We start from the raw sequence: 18155 nt of genomic DNA, 5'->3' as shown, positions 1-18155 counted from the left end.
CCCACAAGGCACCTCTCCATCCTCGAGAGGACAACCCGCCCAAGGCAGGAGCGCCCTCTCCCGGAGAAGGCTCGCCCGGACGCCTCCTCCGCCCAGACAGCTAGCAGAGGCGACGTGAGCGAGGGGGCCACGGAGAGCCAGGCCGCGCTAGCCCGCGCCCCGCCCCTTCCCCAAGCCCGGCCTCCTGGGTGGTGCCACAGCGCGCGTGGAGCGACAGCCCAATGGGGGCGCGGGGAGGGTGGGAGGGGCGGGGGGGCGGGACGGGCGCAGCGCTTTGGGTGTGATTGGCAGCTGGGTCAGCCGGTGAGCCTGGGGCGGGGGCGGGGGCGGGGCGCGATTCAGAGCGCGAAACATGGCTGGACTGGGTGCTGGCGGGGACGGCGGCGGCTACCGGGACGAGGGTGACGACGGCGTGCTCAAGGCGGCCGTGGAGGTGTTCGCGAAGCTAAAGGTGCCGCGGGCCCAGGGAGCCACCCGGACAGCGGCGGCCGGGCGGCGGGGAGGGCAGGGCCTACAGCGGAAGTCGGCGGCGCGACGCGCCCGCCCTTGTGTTAGCTCTCGGCTGCGGCCTGTGTCCCGCTGCAGGGGCGGCTGGGGGGGCACCTGTCTCTGCTTCTTGGGCCTCCACGCTTGCCGTCTGCGTGGTCCGTGCCTGGTAGTTCGGGCTGGCGCCACGCGGGTGCTGCCCCTTAACTTGTGTTGCAGGAATTCTGCGGGACCTGGCTGGGCGCATGAAGCAAGCGCAGACGCGGGGAGGACACGGGCCCTGGCCTCCAGGAGCTCGCGGGGTCTAGGGGGAGACGGACGGGCGGGGTCCGTGTCACCCTGTCGAGTGGGAGTCAGGTGCCCGTGGGGAGGAGACCCGCTCCACCAGGTCCGACCGCCGGCCGGGGTCCCGCACGCCCTGCTTCTGCTCCGCCCCACCCCTCGCCGGTCCCCCTCCCCGTCCCCTGCAGAACAGCGCTACGGGCGCTCTCACTCGACTTTTCCTTGGGTCCCCTAGCCGGGAGCCGGGATCAGAATCTCGCAATCTCGTCAAAGCCCCTAGTTGCTACTAGGTTACACTGCGCGGAGGGGGCGTACTTGAGGAGGCGGGGTGGCAGGCCACTGCAGGTGGGCTGAGAACGAGGGGAATTGAACTCTGGGCAAGACGGAAGGACAGTGGGAGGGGCAGCGCTGCTGGCCGCGTGCCGGCCGCGGGGGTGGGGAGCGCGTGTGCTCACCAGCCTGGTGTGAGGGAAGGTGCATGGAGAGCATGAGCGCAGAAGTGCATCTCTGCCCTTCGGTCAGACTTTCTAAAGCTTCCTGGTTTTCCCTTTCCTTGCTTAGGACCTCGACTGCCCGGTCCTGGAGGGTCTTTATATCACAGAACCCAAGACCATTCAGGAACTGCTGTGTAGTCCCTCGAAGTACCGCTTGGAAATCCTGGAGTGGATGTGTATTCGGTAACATCTTTGTTTCTTCCTCCCAGTCCCTGGGGTACCCCCCCCCCCCCGGGGCCACTCAGCCCACCTGGGGAAGGGGGAGGGGTTGATATTTTTACAAGCAGTGGTACTCCCAGAGGGCTTCATACCTTTACCCCCGGACATCAGGAGAACAGCTGTTTGGGAAAGAAGTGCCAGCCAGGAAAGCCGGGCTCAAATTTGCCTTGGAGGTGCTGCCCCCACCCCCACACCAGGGCTCTAGTGGGCCATTTGCTGCCCTGCTGAAGTGCTGCGTGGTGCTTCTGAGTGTTCTTCTCGCTCTACTAGTTTCAGACTTGACGGGGCCCCCATCCCTTCATTCTCAGTCTGGAGTTGTGAACTGTCTTACGTCTTGCCACTGAGGAGTGACAACCAGGGCCGAGACCCTGTTTCCCAGTCCTTGAGGTCAAGGTGTGCCCTGCTGTGTGTGCCTGGCACTCTGCAGGGGGAGCAAAGCCTGCCCAGATGGCAAGGGCAAAGATCCAGAAAGTCTTAAGGGAAGTCTGTTCCTTAGGAGCAGCAGCCCCTGAGCTGAGCATCTGTCTTAAGGCTGCAGTGCGGAAGGCTTGACCAAGCCTCATGGAGAACAGCCTCCTGTACTGTTGGGCGTGACCCCGGGGCCCTCTCTGGAGTGGGCACGGTTGGTACGGGAGTCTCTCAGGAGGCCAGGCGTGGGCCTGTTCCTCTTCAGCCTTGCCTGTCTGCCCTTGCAGCTAAGGAAGATGCCCGGGCAGGCGCCCGGTACTGGAGCAGCAAGGATCCAGCCTGCACCCAGCTGGTGTACTTGCCAGGCCACGGGACGGCAGCAGGCCTTGCCCTGGGCTGGGTGTCCAATGAATGGCTGGGAGGAAGAGGAGGCATTTGCATGTTAGGGCGTCTGCATTTCCAGCAGCCCGTCCTGTCTTCCAGGCCTCAGAGCACTCTCATAACCTTTTCTCTCCCTCCTGGAAACACCCTTCAGGTCTCTGCATGTTACACATTCTCTTACATGGCCTTCAAAGACCCAGCTCACATGGCCCGACTCCTTTTAAAGTAGCTCCCAAGGGCTCCTGGGTTGCTTAGTCACTTGAGCATCCAACTCTTGATTTCAGCTTAGTTCATGATCCCAGGGTTGTGGGATCAAGCCCGGCTCCGTGCTGAGCTTAGAGCGTGCATAAGATTCTCCCTCTCCCTCTGCCCCTCTCCCTGGCTCACATGCTCGCTCTCTCTCTCTCTCTCTCTGTCTCCCTCCCTCTCCCTCTCCCTTTCTCTCTCTTTCTAAAATAAAAAAAAAAAAAAAAATAAACTCTCCCTAGCTCCCAGGGCAAAACATATCCATCTTTCCCCTGGATACCCACAACCTTTTGAGCATATCGCTACCAGAGCTCTCAGCCCATGAATTCTGTCTTGGCCTGCTGTCCTGTCTGGCTCTGCAAAGTACTGGGAGCTGCTGGAGAGCAGGTAGCAGGTAGGACTCCTGCATCAGCCCCGGGCCGCACGTGTGGTCCAGGCTGTGGGCTGACAAGCAGGTGCATGGACACATGCGCACCCATGTGTCCTTCTGGGCGCCTCAGGCTCGGACGGGTGTCCTCAAGGAACGGGGACTCCAGTGCTGCAAAGGGCCCAGGCATGAGCCCCAGACTTGGGCATATCTCTGTGTTCTGAATGTTATGGGTGCTGGCAAGGAGGAGGTGGCATTTGATCTGGGAGGGGACAGATAATGGCGGGTGCTCATTTCAACAGGGGTGGGGGACTGAGGTGTGGGAGGGAGAGCTGGGCAGCAGTGTCCTGAAGAGCAGCTTTGGGGAAGCTCATGCAGAGCCTTGCAAGCCGCGTAAAGGCCTTTGTACCTCACGCTCTAGGCAGGGCCAGCGTGGAGCGACCTTCTGAAGTTGGAAGCTTTGGCAAGGTGACTCGGGGGTTCTGTGGTGGATGGGTTTGGAGGGGAGAGGCTGGAGGCAGGGAGACCAAGAGGGAGACTGTTGCAACAGCCCCAGGATGGCAGGAGGCTGGCTTGGAATGACCCATGGCTCGTGTGACAGTCACTGCCAGCCCTGGAAGGACCAGTGCATGGTCCAGGAATCCAGGAGGAGAGGCAATGGTGGGGGTGGGGTCTCGAGCGTTCTCCCAGAACGAGGGAGGCCACAGCCACGTCTTGGAGAGGCTCTCGTGGACAGAGCCCAGATCTGCCTGGCCCAATCTGATGCTGGGGACTGGGTCACCTGCTGCCCAGAGAGGGATGCATGGGAGTGTATGGGTACATTCCTGAAGTGTTTTTAGTACTTTTATAAATACAAGAAGCTGAATCCTCTGAAGGAATAGGCAGGGAACGGATAATTGCTTCTTACGATCGCAACCTGGCAAAAGTGCCCTGGGCCTTTCAAGGGCCCGAAAAGAGGGTTGGATAGAGTTCAGTTTCTCCCATATTTCATGTAGGCTTTCTTTGCATGTGGCTTCTGCGTTTGTTTCAGCTCTTGCTTACGGCCGCTCTGTTCACCCCACTCCAGGTGGAACCTGGGAGCTGTAGCTAGCGTCGGCCGTGGGGCTCAGCGTGCTGGCTCTGGCCGGCCCGTGTGCCGAGCTGGCCCGCAGCGTGGGGCAGAGCAGGGCCACGGGGTCCCCTGCATTGCTGAATTCAGGGCGCCTGGCTTTCCTTGGCTCCTAAAGAGCTGTGCTTGCTTTTCAAGGCCTTGAGTGCCGTTCCTTCTTGCCCTGCTCCCTGCTGCTTCAGGAAAATCAACTTTAATGAAAGCCCTTTCCAAGTGAGGTCGCTTAGTCTTTTGTGGATTTGTTCTTTAGTGTGTTGAAGTGGTTTGCTGTGGTCCAGCCTGATGGATTGCTGAGTGCTCTCTGCTCCTTGGCGCCTTATGAGTGGGAGCGTCGCCCAGCAACCAGGCCCAGGGCCCAGCCTCCTAGCGTTTCACACGGCGGGGGGCTCCTTCTCCCACTCCTTTTGCCCCACCCCTTTTTGGCAGAAAAGTTGGCTGCCTCAGTGAGTCTTGAAGACAGGCGATATAGCTGAGGCTCCCTCTCTGCAGTACTTCTGCGGCGTGGAGCCCGGGGCCTCAGGTGCAGGGTGGCCCCACCAGCTCCCAGGGTCCCAGTATTGTCAGGGCAGGTGTGGCCTGGGACGCAGGCATTCATTTGGAGGTGTGGCCCCAAGGATGGAGAAGTGAGCCCGCTCCGAGGAACAGCTGCCCTGCCCTTTTCTACCATGCAAAGTCAGCAGGTCCCTAAGGCTGGCAGGCCACTACACCGTGATGGCAGAGTGGAGTCCCGGTCCCCACTGTCCTGTGGAAAGAGCCTCTTCCTCTTTCTGTAGGGGGGGCCTGCCCTGGCAGCCAGCTCCTGAGGCTCCCTGGCAGGCAGGTGTTAGTCTCAGCAGCTGGAGCGATGTCCCCACGGCCTTGGTGTTGTGCTAGGCCTGGTGCTAGGGGCTGGGGGTGCAGTGTTCAGATCGTCCCGTGATCATGGAGGAGACCCAGTCTGGGGGGCCTGAGCCGTGTGTTGCTTATGACGCCTGCCTTTGGATGTGGTCTCTGGAAACGGTTTTGCCCATCAGCTCGGTGTCTTAAGGCAAGATGCTTATGAGTGGCCACCGTCCCATGTATCTATCTGGTATCATCAGGGCTGGGGCTCTGCTGGACCTAGGAGGACAGCTGGGATTGCTGTCTCCCAACCCAGGGGCTGGGGCTGTGATCCCAGAACCTATCACACTAGGAGCCCCCAAATGGTTTAAAGGTGTGAACTGGAGTAGCCTAATGTCCTGCTGATTTAAGATTTTCAAAAAAGAGAAAACGTCCTTCCGTTGAAAGAGCTAAGCATGGGCATTTACTAATGGCACATTATTCCATGGCAAGAGGCCCTGATTATTCATTTGTTAATACACACTGGCTGCCTTTTCTGTGCTGGCTGCCATGGCATTAGAGCCCAGATGTATAAAATGAAAAGTTGGCTCCTGGCTTCAGTGGGCCTGCGGTCTGGGAGGTGGGAGCTCAGTGGAAGGTCAGTGCCCGGGTCCTGCTGTGATGGAGGGATGCCAGGATGTCTGTGGGCCTGGCCCTCCCCCAGCTTCCCAGGGGACACCCAGGCAGGGCTTCAAGGATGCCTGGGCAGGAAGGGCCTTGGTGGACAGCCTTCAAATGAACCTGCAGCATGGTTGAAAGAAAAGCCAGCCCCTTGGTTCCTTCAGAGCTTCAAGCTCTGAGGAAATCAGGATTTTCCTCTTGGGTGGTCATTTTGTTTATCATGAGAATTTAAATTTCAGTGTTCAAATCCACATTTCTGAGGTTCACTTGCAGAAATATCTTGTGGTTTTTTTCCCCCTGGTAACTTATGGAGTTGACATTCATATCACATAAAAGCGTCCATATCAAAGTGAACATTTCAGTGGTGTTTAGCTCACGCACAAGTAATTCACTTTTTTAGAGCACGTGCGGGGAGAGGTCACGAGGAGCCTCTGCGGCCTGCTCAGGACTGACCAGTTTTGCTCTTTGCCTGCAGGGTCTGCCCCTCCTGGCAGGACAAGTTCAGCTCACTAAAGGGGGCCCCAGTCGAGGTGAAGATCCAAGGTGAGTCTGCGTTACAGGACTTTGGAGTTGGGGGGTGGATTCTGAGCTTGTGCGTGGCCTCCTTAGCAAGACGGAGTGAATATCCCATTGGATTGGTGTTTACTTCTGGCCAGCGCACACCCTGGAGATCTTGCCAGAGCCTTCTAGAATCAGGGCACACTCACACCCTGTGCGTAGGCCAGTGGGAGAGTTCCTCTCACAGGGGCATGCGAATGAGACCAAGAATGTGTCACCCTGCCAGCCCACCCGCCAGGGCACCGGAGGCGGGGACTGGTTCTTGCCGATGCCACTGGTGGTTCCGTCCCCATCTTTCTGCCGTGTGCACGCTTGATAGCTCTCCATAGGGCTTGTCTTGTAACTGCTTCTTTTCGATCTTTTGTTGGCAGAAACGGTTCTTAATCTGGTGATGAACGTTAGGCAAAAGGGGATAGGGGACAGTCCTCACAATGGTGTCTCCGAAGGTCAGATTTTCGTGGGCCTGTGTTTGGCCCATCTACTCCAGGGTGGGTGACCTGGACCCTGGAGCCCCAGTGCAGGCCCCGGCTGTCACTGCCAGATTAGTTATCCAGGGACAGTTGTCCCCGAGGCTGAAATGGCCCAGAAGAACAGGGTGTCGTGTCTTGGAGTGTGAAGGACCGGCCTGGGCTGCACAGCGGTGCTGCCCTTTCCCCAGTGTGTTATGGCCGGCACTTTCCTACTGATGGGACCACGTCAAGGCCAGGTGAGCCTGGCCATCAGCCTGCATCTGAATTCTTTCACACCCACCCACCCACAGGTACTAACCGTGCCCTTAGTCCAGCCAAAGCCTCGACCTCGCCATCCCCAGCCTAGTTTCCTCTTCTGTAGAGCTGGGGTGACAGCCTCAGCCTCGCCCACCCGGGGAAGCGTGCCAAGTGTCAGAGCAGGTGGTAGGACATGGGTGCTTGTCAAAGGGTATAATCCTCCAAAGAGGATTCGGACAATTCATGAATTCATTTGACCGGTATTTGTGGAGTGTCTCCCACGCACCTGGCATCGTTTTAGGTGCTGCTCACACGGCCCTTACGTGCCAGCTGGGAGAAACAGGTGATAGATGGAGGCAGCAAAGTTCTGTGTTGCATGGTGAGAAGTGCCATAAAGCAAGCCAGGTGAGGGCAGAGTGGTGCATGGGCGGTGAAGGGTGCTCCTGTGGATATAAGATGGTTGGGGAAAGCCTCCCTCTCTCTCTCTTCGTTTTAAAATATTTATTTACTTATTTTGAGAGAGAGAAAGAGTGAGTATGGGCGGGGGAGGGGCAGAGAAAGAGAGGGAGAGAATGCCAAGCAGGCTCTACACTGTCAGCACAGAGATGGGACTCCATCTCACAAACCGTGAGATCGTGACCCGAGCCAAAATCTAGAGTTGGACGCTTAACCGACCGAGCCACCCAGGTGCCCAAGGCCTCCCTTTTAAACACAGACTTGCAGGAAGGGAGGAAGTGAGCCTGGCAGATCTCAGGAAGAATGGTGTTCAGGGTAACACGACAGCAAGTGCAAAGGGCCTGAGGTAGGCTTGCGTGTGCCTTGCAGCTGTGCAGAGCAGCAAGGAGGCCGGGGTGGCCGCTGCAGAGTGAAGAGCAAGGGAAGAGTGGTGGGGCGAGGGCAGAGAGAGAGGCCACAGGGCCGGATCAGGCTAGGTCTGTGGGCCATCGAAGGACAGTTTTTATTGTCAGGAAAGCTGTGGCCTGACTTAAGCTTACAGCTGTGGTGTCGCAGGGGCCTTACGGCCGCTGAGCTGAGAACGGGAGGCCTGGGCGGAGGCCGGGAGAGCCCTGGAGGGCTGTTGCGGTGATTCAGGCAAGACATGGGGACGGGGCGGTAGTGGAGGTAGAGTGTTGGCCAGATCCCGGGCTTATCGTGAAGGGGGGGTTGGCCGGACTCACCGAGACTTGGACGTGGCCTAAGCAGGAGAGGAGCTGTGGAGGACACGAGGGTTTGGGGTTAAGGGTTGTGGGTAGAGTAGGCATGCTTGGGGTATGACTGGTATTTGTACTCTGTTTCCGGGATTACTAGCGCTTTCACAGAAACGCTCTGCTCGTTTCTTGCACCAGACCTTCCAAAGCAGATGCCAGAGTTAGGCCTGTTGGATCACTGAGCCATGTCGGCGTAGGAGATGGGCTTTGCCCATGAAGGAGCAAGGGCACTGCCACAGAGCTACTTCGGGGGTTCAGAGCTGGCATTGGCCCCAGGCTTTCTAGCTCCAAGTCTGGGCCTTTCTCTCCGTACCAGATGGTTGCTCAGAAAATGCCCAGGGCACCCTGTAAGGTGTGGCTGGGCACCAGGCAGTGACTCAGTTTCCCAATCTGTACCATGGAGCTGAGGTCTGCCTCCTAGAGCTGCCGGCAAGGTGAAAGGAGACGATGATGATAAAGGCCTGTAGGAAGGCTCCCTGACCTCTGTCAGGAAACTGATGCGGGTCACACAGCCAGAGGCATTCCTGGGTATCCTGTCCCCGCCTCCTTGTCCACCTAGGCCTTCTGGGCCCAGCCTGGCCTCTTGGACACCGGCCCACCCATGCTGGAGCGGGAGCACCGTCCCCAGAGCGGCGCTCGGCACTCTGCGTGTCGGTGTGCCCCTGAGCGCACGGTGTCCTCTCCCGCCTGGGTGGGCCTCTGCGGTAATAGGACCCTTGTGTTCTGACAGAGATGGTGAGACTAGGCCAGGAGCTGATGCTGTGTGGGCTGGATGACCAGGAGCTCCTAAAGGTAAGAGAGGGTCCTCTCCGTCCCCACAGGCTGGGGACCTCGGTGAGGCTGGGTTAGGGGTAGGAGGGGTATCTTTCCTCTGGCCTCAGGAAGCCAGCATCCCAGCCACTGTTCCTCAGCCCCCTGGGACAGGAATCAGTAGGATTCCCTTGCACAGACCCCAGCCACCCCTAGGGCTAAGCGGGAAGGCCACTGAGGAGGCCCGAGGCAGATCTCTGGTTATGGTGACTGAAGGGACAGAGCACATCCTGTCCTCGGTCAGTGACTTCATATGCACTGGCACTGTGGTGGGTACTTTATATGCCAGTAGCTGTCACACTCACCCTTGGCACTAGGTACTTATCTTAGCCCCATTTCACAGGGGAAGTGTCAGACAACTTGCTCTAGGTCACCCAGTGACAGAGCCTGGCCTCAAACCCAGGCCTCTGGTCTAAGCCCATGCACTTTCCCTGACTCGCTGGCCCCCTGCAACTTTCTGAACAGAGGTGACCCTGATCCACACCCGCATCAGTCAAAGGAACCCTACCCCTACCCTTAGAATCTTGTCAAACTCTTGAAATGATTATTTTCACGTTTTGGCTATTAAATAATAACATGAATGTCAGTGTATATGTTTTTAACTGAAGACACGTTTTCAGTTCTCTTGGGGGTACATAGCTAGGAGTGGTAGTGACAGGTCAACGTAGTAAATGTAGTACATTTAACGGTTTGAAGAATGTTGTGCCAACCTGTTTTCCAGAGTGGCTGCACCATTCGACATGCCCGCTAGCAGTGTGTGAGGGTTCCAGTTCCTCCACATACTCACCAAAATTTGTTCATCTTTTTCATTCCAGTCGTCCTGGTGTGTGGGTTTCGATTTGCATTTCCCTGGTGGCTAATGATGTTGAGTGTCTTCTCATGGGCTTGTTGGCCATTTGGATATCTTTGGAGAAGTGTCTATGTTCAGTTCTCTTGCCCACTTTTTAGTTGGGTTGTCTTTTATTGTTGAGTTGTAAGAATTCTTTATATGTTCTGGATACAAGCCATGTCAGATATTAGATTTACAAATATTTTCTTCCATTCTGTGGATTGTCTGTTCGCTTTCTGGAATTATACTTTAGAGCACAAAACTTTCTAGTTTTGATGAAGTCCGATTTATGTATGTTCTTCTTTTGTTGCTTGTTCTTTTGGCGTTATAGCTAACAATGCATTGCCAAATCCAAAGTCACGAAGATAGATACCTATCTTTTCTTCTAAGAGTCTTTAAAAAATTTTTAAAGAGAGAGAATGAGAATGAGTGGGGGAGAGGGGCAGAGGGAGAGGGAGAATCTTAAGCAGTGTGGAGCCTGATGCGGGGCTTGATCCCATGACCCTGGGATCATGACCTGAGCCAAAATCAAGGGTCGGATGCTCAACCGACTGAGCCACCCAGGTGCCCCTCTTCTAAGAGTTTTATCGTTTTTAGTTCTTACATTTAGGTCTTTGATCCATCTTGAGTTAGTTATGTATGGTGTAAAGTGTGTCTCCAACTTCATTCTTTTGCATGTGGCTGTTTAGTTTTCCCAGCACCATGTATTGAAAAGACCATTCTTACCTCATTGAATTGTCTTAGCATCCTTGATGAAAATCAGTTAACTAGAAATGTGAAGGTTTATTTCTTGATTCTCCATTCTGTTCCATTGATCTATGTCTGACTTTATGCCACACTGTCTTCATTAGTGTAGCTTTGTAGTGAGTTGTAACATGTGAATCTTTCAGTTTTGCTCTTTTTAAAGATTGCTTTGGCTTTTATTAGTGATTCCACTGAATTTCCACATGAATTTTACAATAAGCTTGTCAATTTCTGCAAAAAAGCCACGTGGAATTTTGATGGAGTTTGTGTCGAATCTGTGGATTGTTTTGGGAAGTATTGCCATCAACTATATTAAGTCTTTCTATCCAAGAACATGGACTGTCTTTCCATTTATTTAGGTTTTCTTTAATTAAAAAAATTAAAAAAAATGTTTTATTATTTATTTTTGAGAGAGAGACAGAGTGCTCAGTAGGGGTAGGGGCAGAGAGAGGGAGACACAGAATCCAAAACAGGCTCCAGGCTCTGAGCTGTCAACACAGAGCCTGACGTGGGGCTCGAACTCACAAGCTGTGAGGTCATGACCTGAGCCAAAGTCAGATGCTTAACTGACTGAGCCACCCAGGCATCCCTATTTAGGTTTTCTTTAATTTCTTTAAAAGCTGTTTTGTAGCTTCCAGTATATACATCTAAATTTGTTCCTAAGTATTTTATTCTTTATGATGCTATTATAAATGGAGTTGTTTTCTTAATTTCATTTTTGTATTGCTCATTGCTAGGGTGTGGAAATACAATTGCTTTTTGCACATTGCTCTTGTATCCTGCCACGTTGCTAAACTTATTTGTTCTAATGGTTTTTTAGTGGATTCCCTTAGGATTTTTTATATAAAAGACTGTGTTATCTGCAAATAGAGATAGTTTTATTTTTGCCTTTTCAATTTGTGTGTTTTTGATTTCGGTTTCGTACCTAATTACTCTGGCTAGCACTTCCAGTACAATGTTGAATAGAAGTGGCAAGAGTGGGCATCCTTGCCTAGTTTCTGATTTAGGAGGAGAGCATTTGATCTTCACCTTTGACTATGATGTTAACTGTGAATTTTTTATAGATGCCCTTTTTCAGGTTGAGGATACTCCCTTCCATTCCTAGTTGTTGAGTGCTTTTGTCATGAAAGGGTGTTGAATTTTTGTAAATGCTTTCTTTGCATCTACTGAGTTGATTATCTGGTTTTGTCCTTTATTCTTCCTTTATTTGCGATGTTCCAAGTCTCCTTCTGGTATCCTTTCACCTCTGTCTGAAGGATGGCCTTTAGCAATTCTTTTTTTTTTTTTTAATTTTTTAATGTTTATTTTTGAGAGAGAGAGAGAGAGAGAGAGAGCGAGCATGCAAGAGTGAGAGAGAGAGAGTAGGGGAGGAGCATAGAGAGAGGGAGACATAGAATCCAAAGCAGGCTTCAGGCTCTGAGCTGTCAACACAAGAGCCCAATGCGGGGCTCGAACTCATGAGCCATGAGATCATGACCTGAGCCAAAGTGGGGCACTTAACCGACTGAGCCACCCAGGTACCCCTAGCAATTCTTTCAGAAGTGGTCTGCTGGGTCCAAATTCTCTTAGTGTTCCCCTTTATTCCTGGTGGGTACTGGGTACTGGGCTGGCGGTTCTTTCTCTCCACAGGTTCCAGTGAGAAATCTGCAGTCATTTGGGTAATTTTTCTCCTGTGGGTCATACATTGTTTTTCTCTTGCTACTTTAAAACTTTTTTTTTCTTTCTCTTTGTTATCAGTCTTCAGTAATTTGATTATGTGTTTGTGCGAATATTTCCTTGGCTTTCCTGTTTGGATTTGTTCAGCTTCTCAAATCTATAAGTTTGTGTCTTTTCCCAAATTTGACAAGTTTTCGGCCGTTACTCCTTCAAATATTTTATCAGTGCACACGTTTGTCTCCTTTCCGTTTGGGCCTCCTAGGACACACATATTAGACCTTTTATTATTGTACCACAAGTCCATGATGCTCTTAAATGTTTTTCCCTTCTCTGTTGCTCACATTGGATAGTTTCTGTTAATCTGTTTCCAAGTTCACTGACTCTTGCCTCTGTACCCTCAATTCTGCTATTGTGTTCATCACTGAGTTTTTTATTTCAGTTATTCTTATTTTCCAGCTCTAAAAAAAGATACTTTTTTTTTTTTAATTGTTTCTTAGGGTGTCTGGGTGGCTCAGTTGGTTAAGGTCTGAATTCGGCTCAGGTCATGATCTCACAGTTTAGGAGTTCAAGCCCTCCACTGGGCTGTGTGCTGATGGTGTGGAGCTTGGGATTCTCTTGGGAATTCTGTTAGGATTCTCCCCCCTCCCCCCGCCTCTCTGCCCCTTCCGTGCTCATGCTGTCTCTATCTCTATCTCAAAATAAATTAAAAAATATTTTTAAAAAAGTTGGTTCTTTGCTGATGTTTTCTATTTTAACTTTCGTTTCAAGAGAACTCATGATTACTTACTTGGCATTTTTATAATGACTGCTTTAAATTTGTCAGGTAATTCCAACATCAGTGCCATCTTGTGATTGGCGTCTGTTCATTGTCTTTTCTCACGCACGTTGACTTTGACTCTGGGTCTTGTTGAGTTTTATGAAGAATGTTGATACTTGTGTTGTAGCAGGTACTTGACCTGGTCAGGCGTAAGCTGCACGGTCTGCCTCCTTCTCTGGCCTGTGCTTCCAGGGTCGGCCCGCTTTCCACAGCCTTTGTGCTACTGTTCAGGCCCTCCCTGCATGTGGACCGCCTGACTGTCAGCCTGGGATCTGGTGTCGGTCTCTCCCCTGTGATCATTTGTCGGTATGCTCCTGGAGATCAGATCTACCCCTGCACGGGTGGGGGTGAGCCCAGACATTCAAAACGGATTTATGGGATCCCTTTCTCTAGTTTGTCACTCCCTGTCCTCTCTTTGATACTATCTGGTTCCTGGGGGAAAGGGCTCTCCTTTGCTGCCCTGCAGCCATAAAGCACCCACTTCTGTGACTGTACCACACTGAATGGAGAGGAAGATTCCCTGCTCCCAGAGTATTGGCTTCTGCAGTTTTCTTTTAGTAACCACCTTTGTTGCTGCGGCCACCAGTGCCATGATATTGCCTGGGGTCTGGGGTCACAGAGCAGAAGGAGAGAAAAGAGCCTGGAGATTTCCCCTACTCTCTCTGAGTGTTAGGGGTTTCCTTTTCCTTTTCTGGAGTTCTCTGTCTGTACTGTTATGTTCCCTTCTGGGTTTGAGCTGGGCTGAGTGCAGGTCTAGAGAGACCAGAGGAGAGAACATGCTAGATCATCACCAGCCTCGATGGTCACCTAGGATTCTGGCATGCGTCCTTGACATGCCTGCTGATACTTGCCCTTCTGAGACTATAGACACCTGCCACATACATTCTGTCCTGCTCTGAGAGGTGAGTATTTAGTGGGAGAGGAAGCTGGTCCTTTCATCTTACCTGGAACTGGAACCCCTCCCTTCCTTTTTATCTTTAAAGATTTTTTTCATTGTGGTAAAATGCACATAGCATAACATTTACCATTTTAACCATTAAAAAAATTTCCCAGCAAGCTCTGAAGGGTTCTATTCTGTTTTAAAAAAATATTTTTTATTGTGGTAAAATACACATAACGTAAAACTTACCGTCTGAACTACTTTTAAGTGTGCAATCAGCGTTAAGTACGTTCGCATTGTCGTGCAACCATAGCATGCTCTATCTAGTTCCAGAACATTTTTATCACCCTAAAAGGGGATCCCGTGACCATTAAGCCATCACTCCCTGTTACCCACAGGCCCTGGTACCCGCTACTCTCCTGTCTTTATCTCATATAAATGGAGTCATATGGTATGTGGCCTTTTGTAATGACTTCTTCACTTAACACGATATTTTCAAGGGCCATTCATGCTGGAACATGGATCAGTTCTTCATTCCTTTTTATGGAATAAGAAATAAAAACAAAATAATTCATGTTGGCATTGTTGAGAGCTGGGAGTTGGTGGGGGGCATGGGAGAAAGGAGATATGGAGATATGGGTATAAGATAATTAGGTTTGGTCAAACCCTGTAGGAATTTGAATTGGGAATATCAGCATGAGCTCTTAATGTATTTTAACTTAAAACCTGAGTGTGTGGTGTGGTGTGTATGTGTGTGTGTGTGTGTGTGTGTTTCCTTGCTTTATCCTCTTAAAAGGACAAGAACAATGACAGTCCAGTTGTAACAAAGGCCTGGGGCAGGAAATGTACCAGTTGAGTCAGGAACACTTTGTTACACAAGAGAACAAGGCAGGCATCCAAGGATTTACAGTTACATCTGAAGGACTCAGCAGGCAGCTATCAATAGAAGCCCTCATTGGCCAGAGAGGGAACATCGTGAGATGATGAACGCTTCGGAAGGATGATGACCGCAGTAGACTGAGGCCTGTCAACATTATTTCAAATCCATGGGTTCATAACAGTTTTAAAAAGTCATTTTGGTACCAAAAGCACAAACCAAGAGAAAAAGATAGATCAATTAGACTTCATTAAAATGAGCTACTCTGGTGCTTCAAAGGACATCAAGAAATTGAAGGTAATTGAAGATAATCCATAGAATGAAAGAGAATCTTTGTCAATCATATATCTGATAAGGGTCTGGTATTCAGAATCCATAAAGAGTTCTTACAACTCAATAATAATAAGACAGGGAAGCCAACAGAAAACTGGGCAGAGGAGCTGAATACATTTTTCCCAAAACCTCGATGAGATCCCACTTCATGTGCCGTGGGAGGGCTAGGATTTAAAAAAACAAACAAAAGGAAAGTAACAAGCATCGGTGAGGATGAGGATGGATTGGAGCCCTCATCCGTTGCTGCTGGGAGTGGCAGACGGTTCAGTCACCGTGGCAGACAGTCCTGCTGGTTCCTCTAAACCGTGCCTCACGGCCAGTGCTTCCACTGCCAGCTGCGGACCCCACAGGACTGGCCACGCAGAAACTTGTACGTGAACAGGAAGTATTACTTAATAGACAGAGAGTAGGAAAAAGCCCTGAAATTTCCATTAATCGGTGCGTGGATAAACAAGTAATAATAAAGAATAAACTACTACGTGGACAAACCTTGAAAACATTATGCTGAGTGAAGGAAGCCAGTCACAAAAGACTACGTATGTAAGATTCCATTTATAGGAAGTGTCTAGAAGAGGCAAATGCATAGAAGCCAAAGGATATCAGTGGGTGCTAGGGGCTAGGGCTGGCGGGGGTGGGGGGGATGGGGTATGGGGAGTGACTGCTTATGGGGACTGGATTGCTTTTGGGGAGCGATGGTCATGTCCTGTGCTTACCTAGTGGTAAGGGCTGTGCAGCTCTGTGACTGTCATAGCAAGCCCTGAACTATGTACTTAAGAAGGGTGAATTCATGGTGTGTGCGTTACATCTCAAATACAAATCACCAGCGCAGCTCAATGGAATGGAACACCTCTAGGAGAGGAGTGCCCCAGGCTGCCGGAGCGTGACCAGGGAGCGGGCAGGACACAGAGGCTGGGACCGCCCAGTGGGCTCAGCACTACAGTCCCGGTCCTGACCCGGGCTGGCAGAGCCCAGAGCAGGGATGCCAGTCTCTTCCCGAGCATTCGGGGGGCTACCAGAGTCAGGGCTGTGCCGAGGAGGGCACGGCAGGCAGGGTGGCCCAGCCCTGGCCACTGGTCAAGGCTTTGTGAGGTCCTGAGTGATAGTTGCTGTCGTGTTTCTGTCTGGGCTGTCTCCTGTCTAGACAGTGTCCCAACCTCTGCCTCTGCTTTCATGCTGCCCTCAGGTATGTTACTCGGGCTCAGTGTCACTTGGCCAGATTGGGAGAATGGGTCAACAGGAGGTACTGACCGGGCCCAATCGCCCAGTTTTAGACTGAGAAGCTTCCAGAGCCACTGATCCTGTTGACGTGGCTACACAGCCGGGAGCCAGGCTTGTAGGGAAGTGCCAGGCAGCTGTAGGCACGAGGCCTGGCACCCATGGAGAGGGAGCTGGGCTGTAAACGTAGCAGAGCACGTTCCTGTCCCCAAATCTACTCCCCAAGCCAGGGCTGCCTGGCTTGAAATGCCGCCAGGAACCGCACAGCCCTTCTACCACAGCCTGTGCCTTCCATGCCCACTTTAAGTGCAGATGCTTCTTGCAGGGCTTTACAGTGATGCCAGCTGAGCAAATCGTTTTGTGGCATCCCTCAGAATAGTGGGTCTGTGAGGGCAGCGGCAGGGAAGATCTAAAACGGAGAGGCAGGCCCCGGCTTGCTTTCTCATACCGCTGCTCACACCAGGCTGTCTGGAGCGGACTGGGCCTCTCCGCTTGTAAGTGTTTGGGTCCTGTGAGTCTCCTCTCCTTCTTGAAGCCTTGAGCTCCTGGCCAGGTGGGTCCCTGCTGGGAATCCCAGCTGCCTTCAGGCCGGGGGGGCTCTGTCAGCCGTGAAGTCTGGCCACTTGTTCTTCCTGTGAGGAGACGGGTCATCACAGGCCATTCCTGGCTGCAGAGGTCAGTCTGCAGGGAGAATAAGCCTCCGCCCGGGGGCGCTGCTGAGGAACAGAGCGGCTTCAGTCCCTGCGGGCCGTGTTCTGCCTTCGGCAGGCCCTGCCGTGCTCCACACAGCCACCCAAGAAGCTGTGCTGTGGGCTGTGTGATGGGCACGTGCTCGTGTATCTTCCTTTCTTTTTTCAAAGGTGTATTTGTTTATGAGAGTGAGAGAGAAAGAGAGCAGGGGAGGGACAGAGAGAGGGGGAGACAGAGAGTCCCAAGCAGGCTCCTCACTCTCAGCACAGAGCCTGACGCGGGGCTTGATGCCACGAACCGCAAGACCACGACCTGAACCAAAATCAAGAGTCCTGTGCTTAACCGCGTGAGCCCCCAGCCCCTGGCCCGGGGCCCTGCTCCCGTATATCTCTGCTGCACTTCCCAGAGCCTGGTCCCGGGCATCATCGCCACCCGAGGCTGGGAGCACTCAATGACAGCAGCCCCTGAGGCCGTGGGCCCCAAGCCGCTCCAAAATGCTGCCGGGTCGGGCGCAGGGAGTTGCTGGTGCAGGCCACTCCTTCCCACTGGCCCCAGCAGGGCAAGGTGTGGGGCAGGGGACCCCCCAGCACGTCTGGCCTAGTGAGTGGGTGCGCCCTTCCCTGCCCAGGGCCGGGCCTGCGCCCAGAAGCAGTTGCGCTTCATGAACCAGCTGCTGGATGGGGTCCAGAGCCTGACTGCCGGATGCCGCAGCCGCTCCAGGTAAAGGCTCAGGGCGGGCTCTCCACAGAACGGCCGGTAGGCACCTTGGAGCTCCATCTGGAGGTGGTAGGGCTGGGGGGCCCACTGGGCACCCAGGCCCACCACCACGTACGTCTCCAGCAGGGGTCTTACTCGCCACTCTGGTGGTGGCAGCTGCACACTGGCGCGCGGCGAGGTGCGAGCCCGGGAGGGACGTCCCCGTGGGACGGTGCTAACAGCACAGTGCTCACGGTGCCGGGCTGTCGGTGTGAAGGTGCTCTGCAGGCCTCGGAGAAGACAGGCTGGCCTGCGGAGGAACATGGGTGCCCGCGCTGTCCCTGCAGGCAGGCGGGCTCTCACGGGAATGGGCCTTGGTCATGGCCACCAAAGCACGGCAGGGACTGGCGGAGACATCGTCTCCCGGCCTCTCTGCCTGGTCTCGTTTTGCCCCTGGGGTCTCCCCTGGGGGACTGAGGGCTTCCTCGGCCGGAGGCCTCAGCAGATCTGGAGGCTGTGCTGTGGCCAGTGACAGCGTGGCCTTGGCGATGCCCCAGCAGTGTGAAGGAGCACTTAGAGGACACCAGAGAGAAGAACGAGGTGCTTCTGGGGGAGCTCTTCTCCAGCCCCCACCTGCAGACGCTCCTGAGCCCCGAGTGTGAGCC

General features: G+C 53.2%; 1 protein-coding gene across 1 annotated transcript in view; it reads left to right on the top strand.

The window, feature by feature from the left end:
- Positions 1-337: 337 nt before the first annotated feature.
- The window catches only part of HAUS7 (HAUS augmin like complex subunit 7), a 23805-nt gene continuing 5987 nt past the window's right edge, over positions 338-18155 (top strand). Inside the window, exons 1-6 of the mRNA XM_032592089.1 lie at positions 338-451; positions 1330-1445; positions 5946-6013; positions 8674-8735; positions 17423-17514; positions 18048-18152. Coding sequence (XP_032447980.1) covers positions 353-451; positions 1330-1445; positions 5946-6013; positions 8674-8735; positions 17423-17514; positions 18048-18152 — 542 coding nt within the window. The 5' untranslated portion in view covers positions 338-352. The remainder of the gene's footprint in view (positions 452-1329; positions 1446-5945; positions 6014-8673; positions 8736-17422; positions 17515-18047; positions 18153-18155) is intronic.

This window comes from Lynx canadensis, chromosome X, assembly GCF_007474595.2.
Source record: "Lynx canadensis isolate LIC74 chromosome X, mLynCan4.pri.v2, whole genome shotgun sequence".
Taxonomy (NCBI): domain Eukaryota; kingdom Metazoa; phylum Chordata; class Mammalia; order Carnivora; family Felidae; genus Lynx; species Lynx canadensis.
The sequence above is the reverse complement of the archived record's forward strand: the minus strand, read 5'-3'. Positions and strand labels throughout refer to the sequence as shown.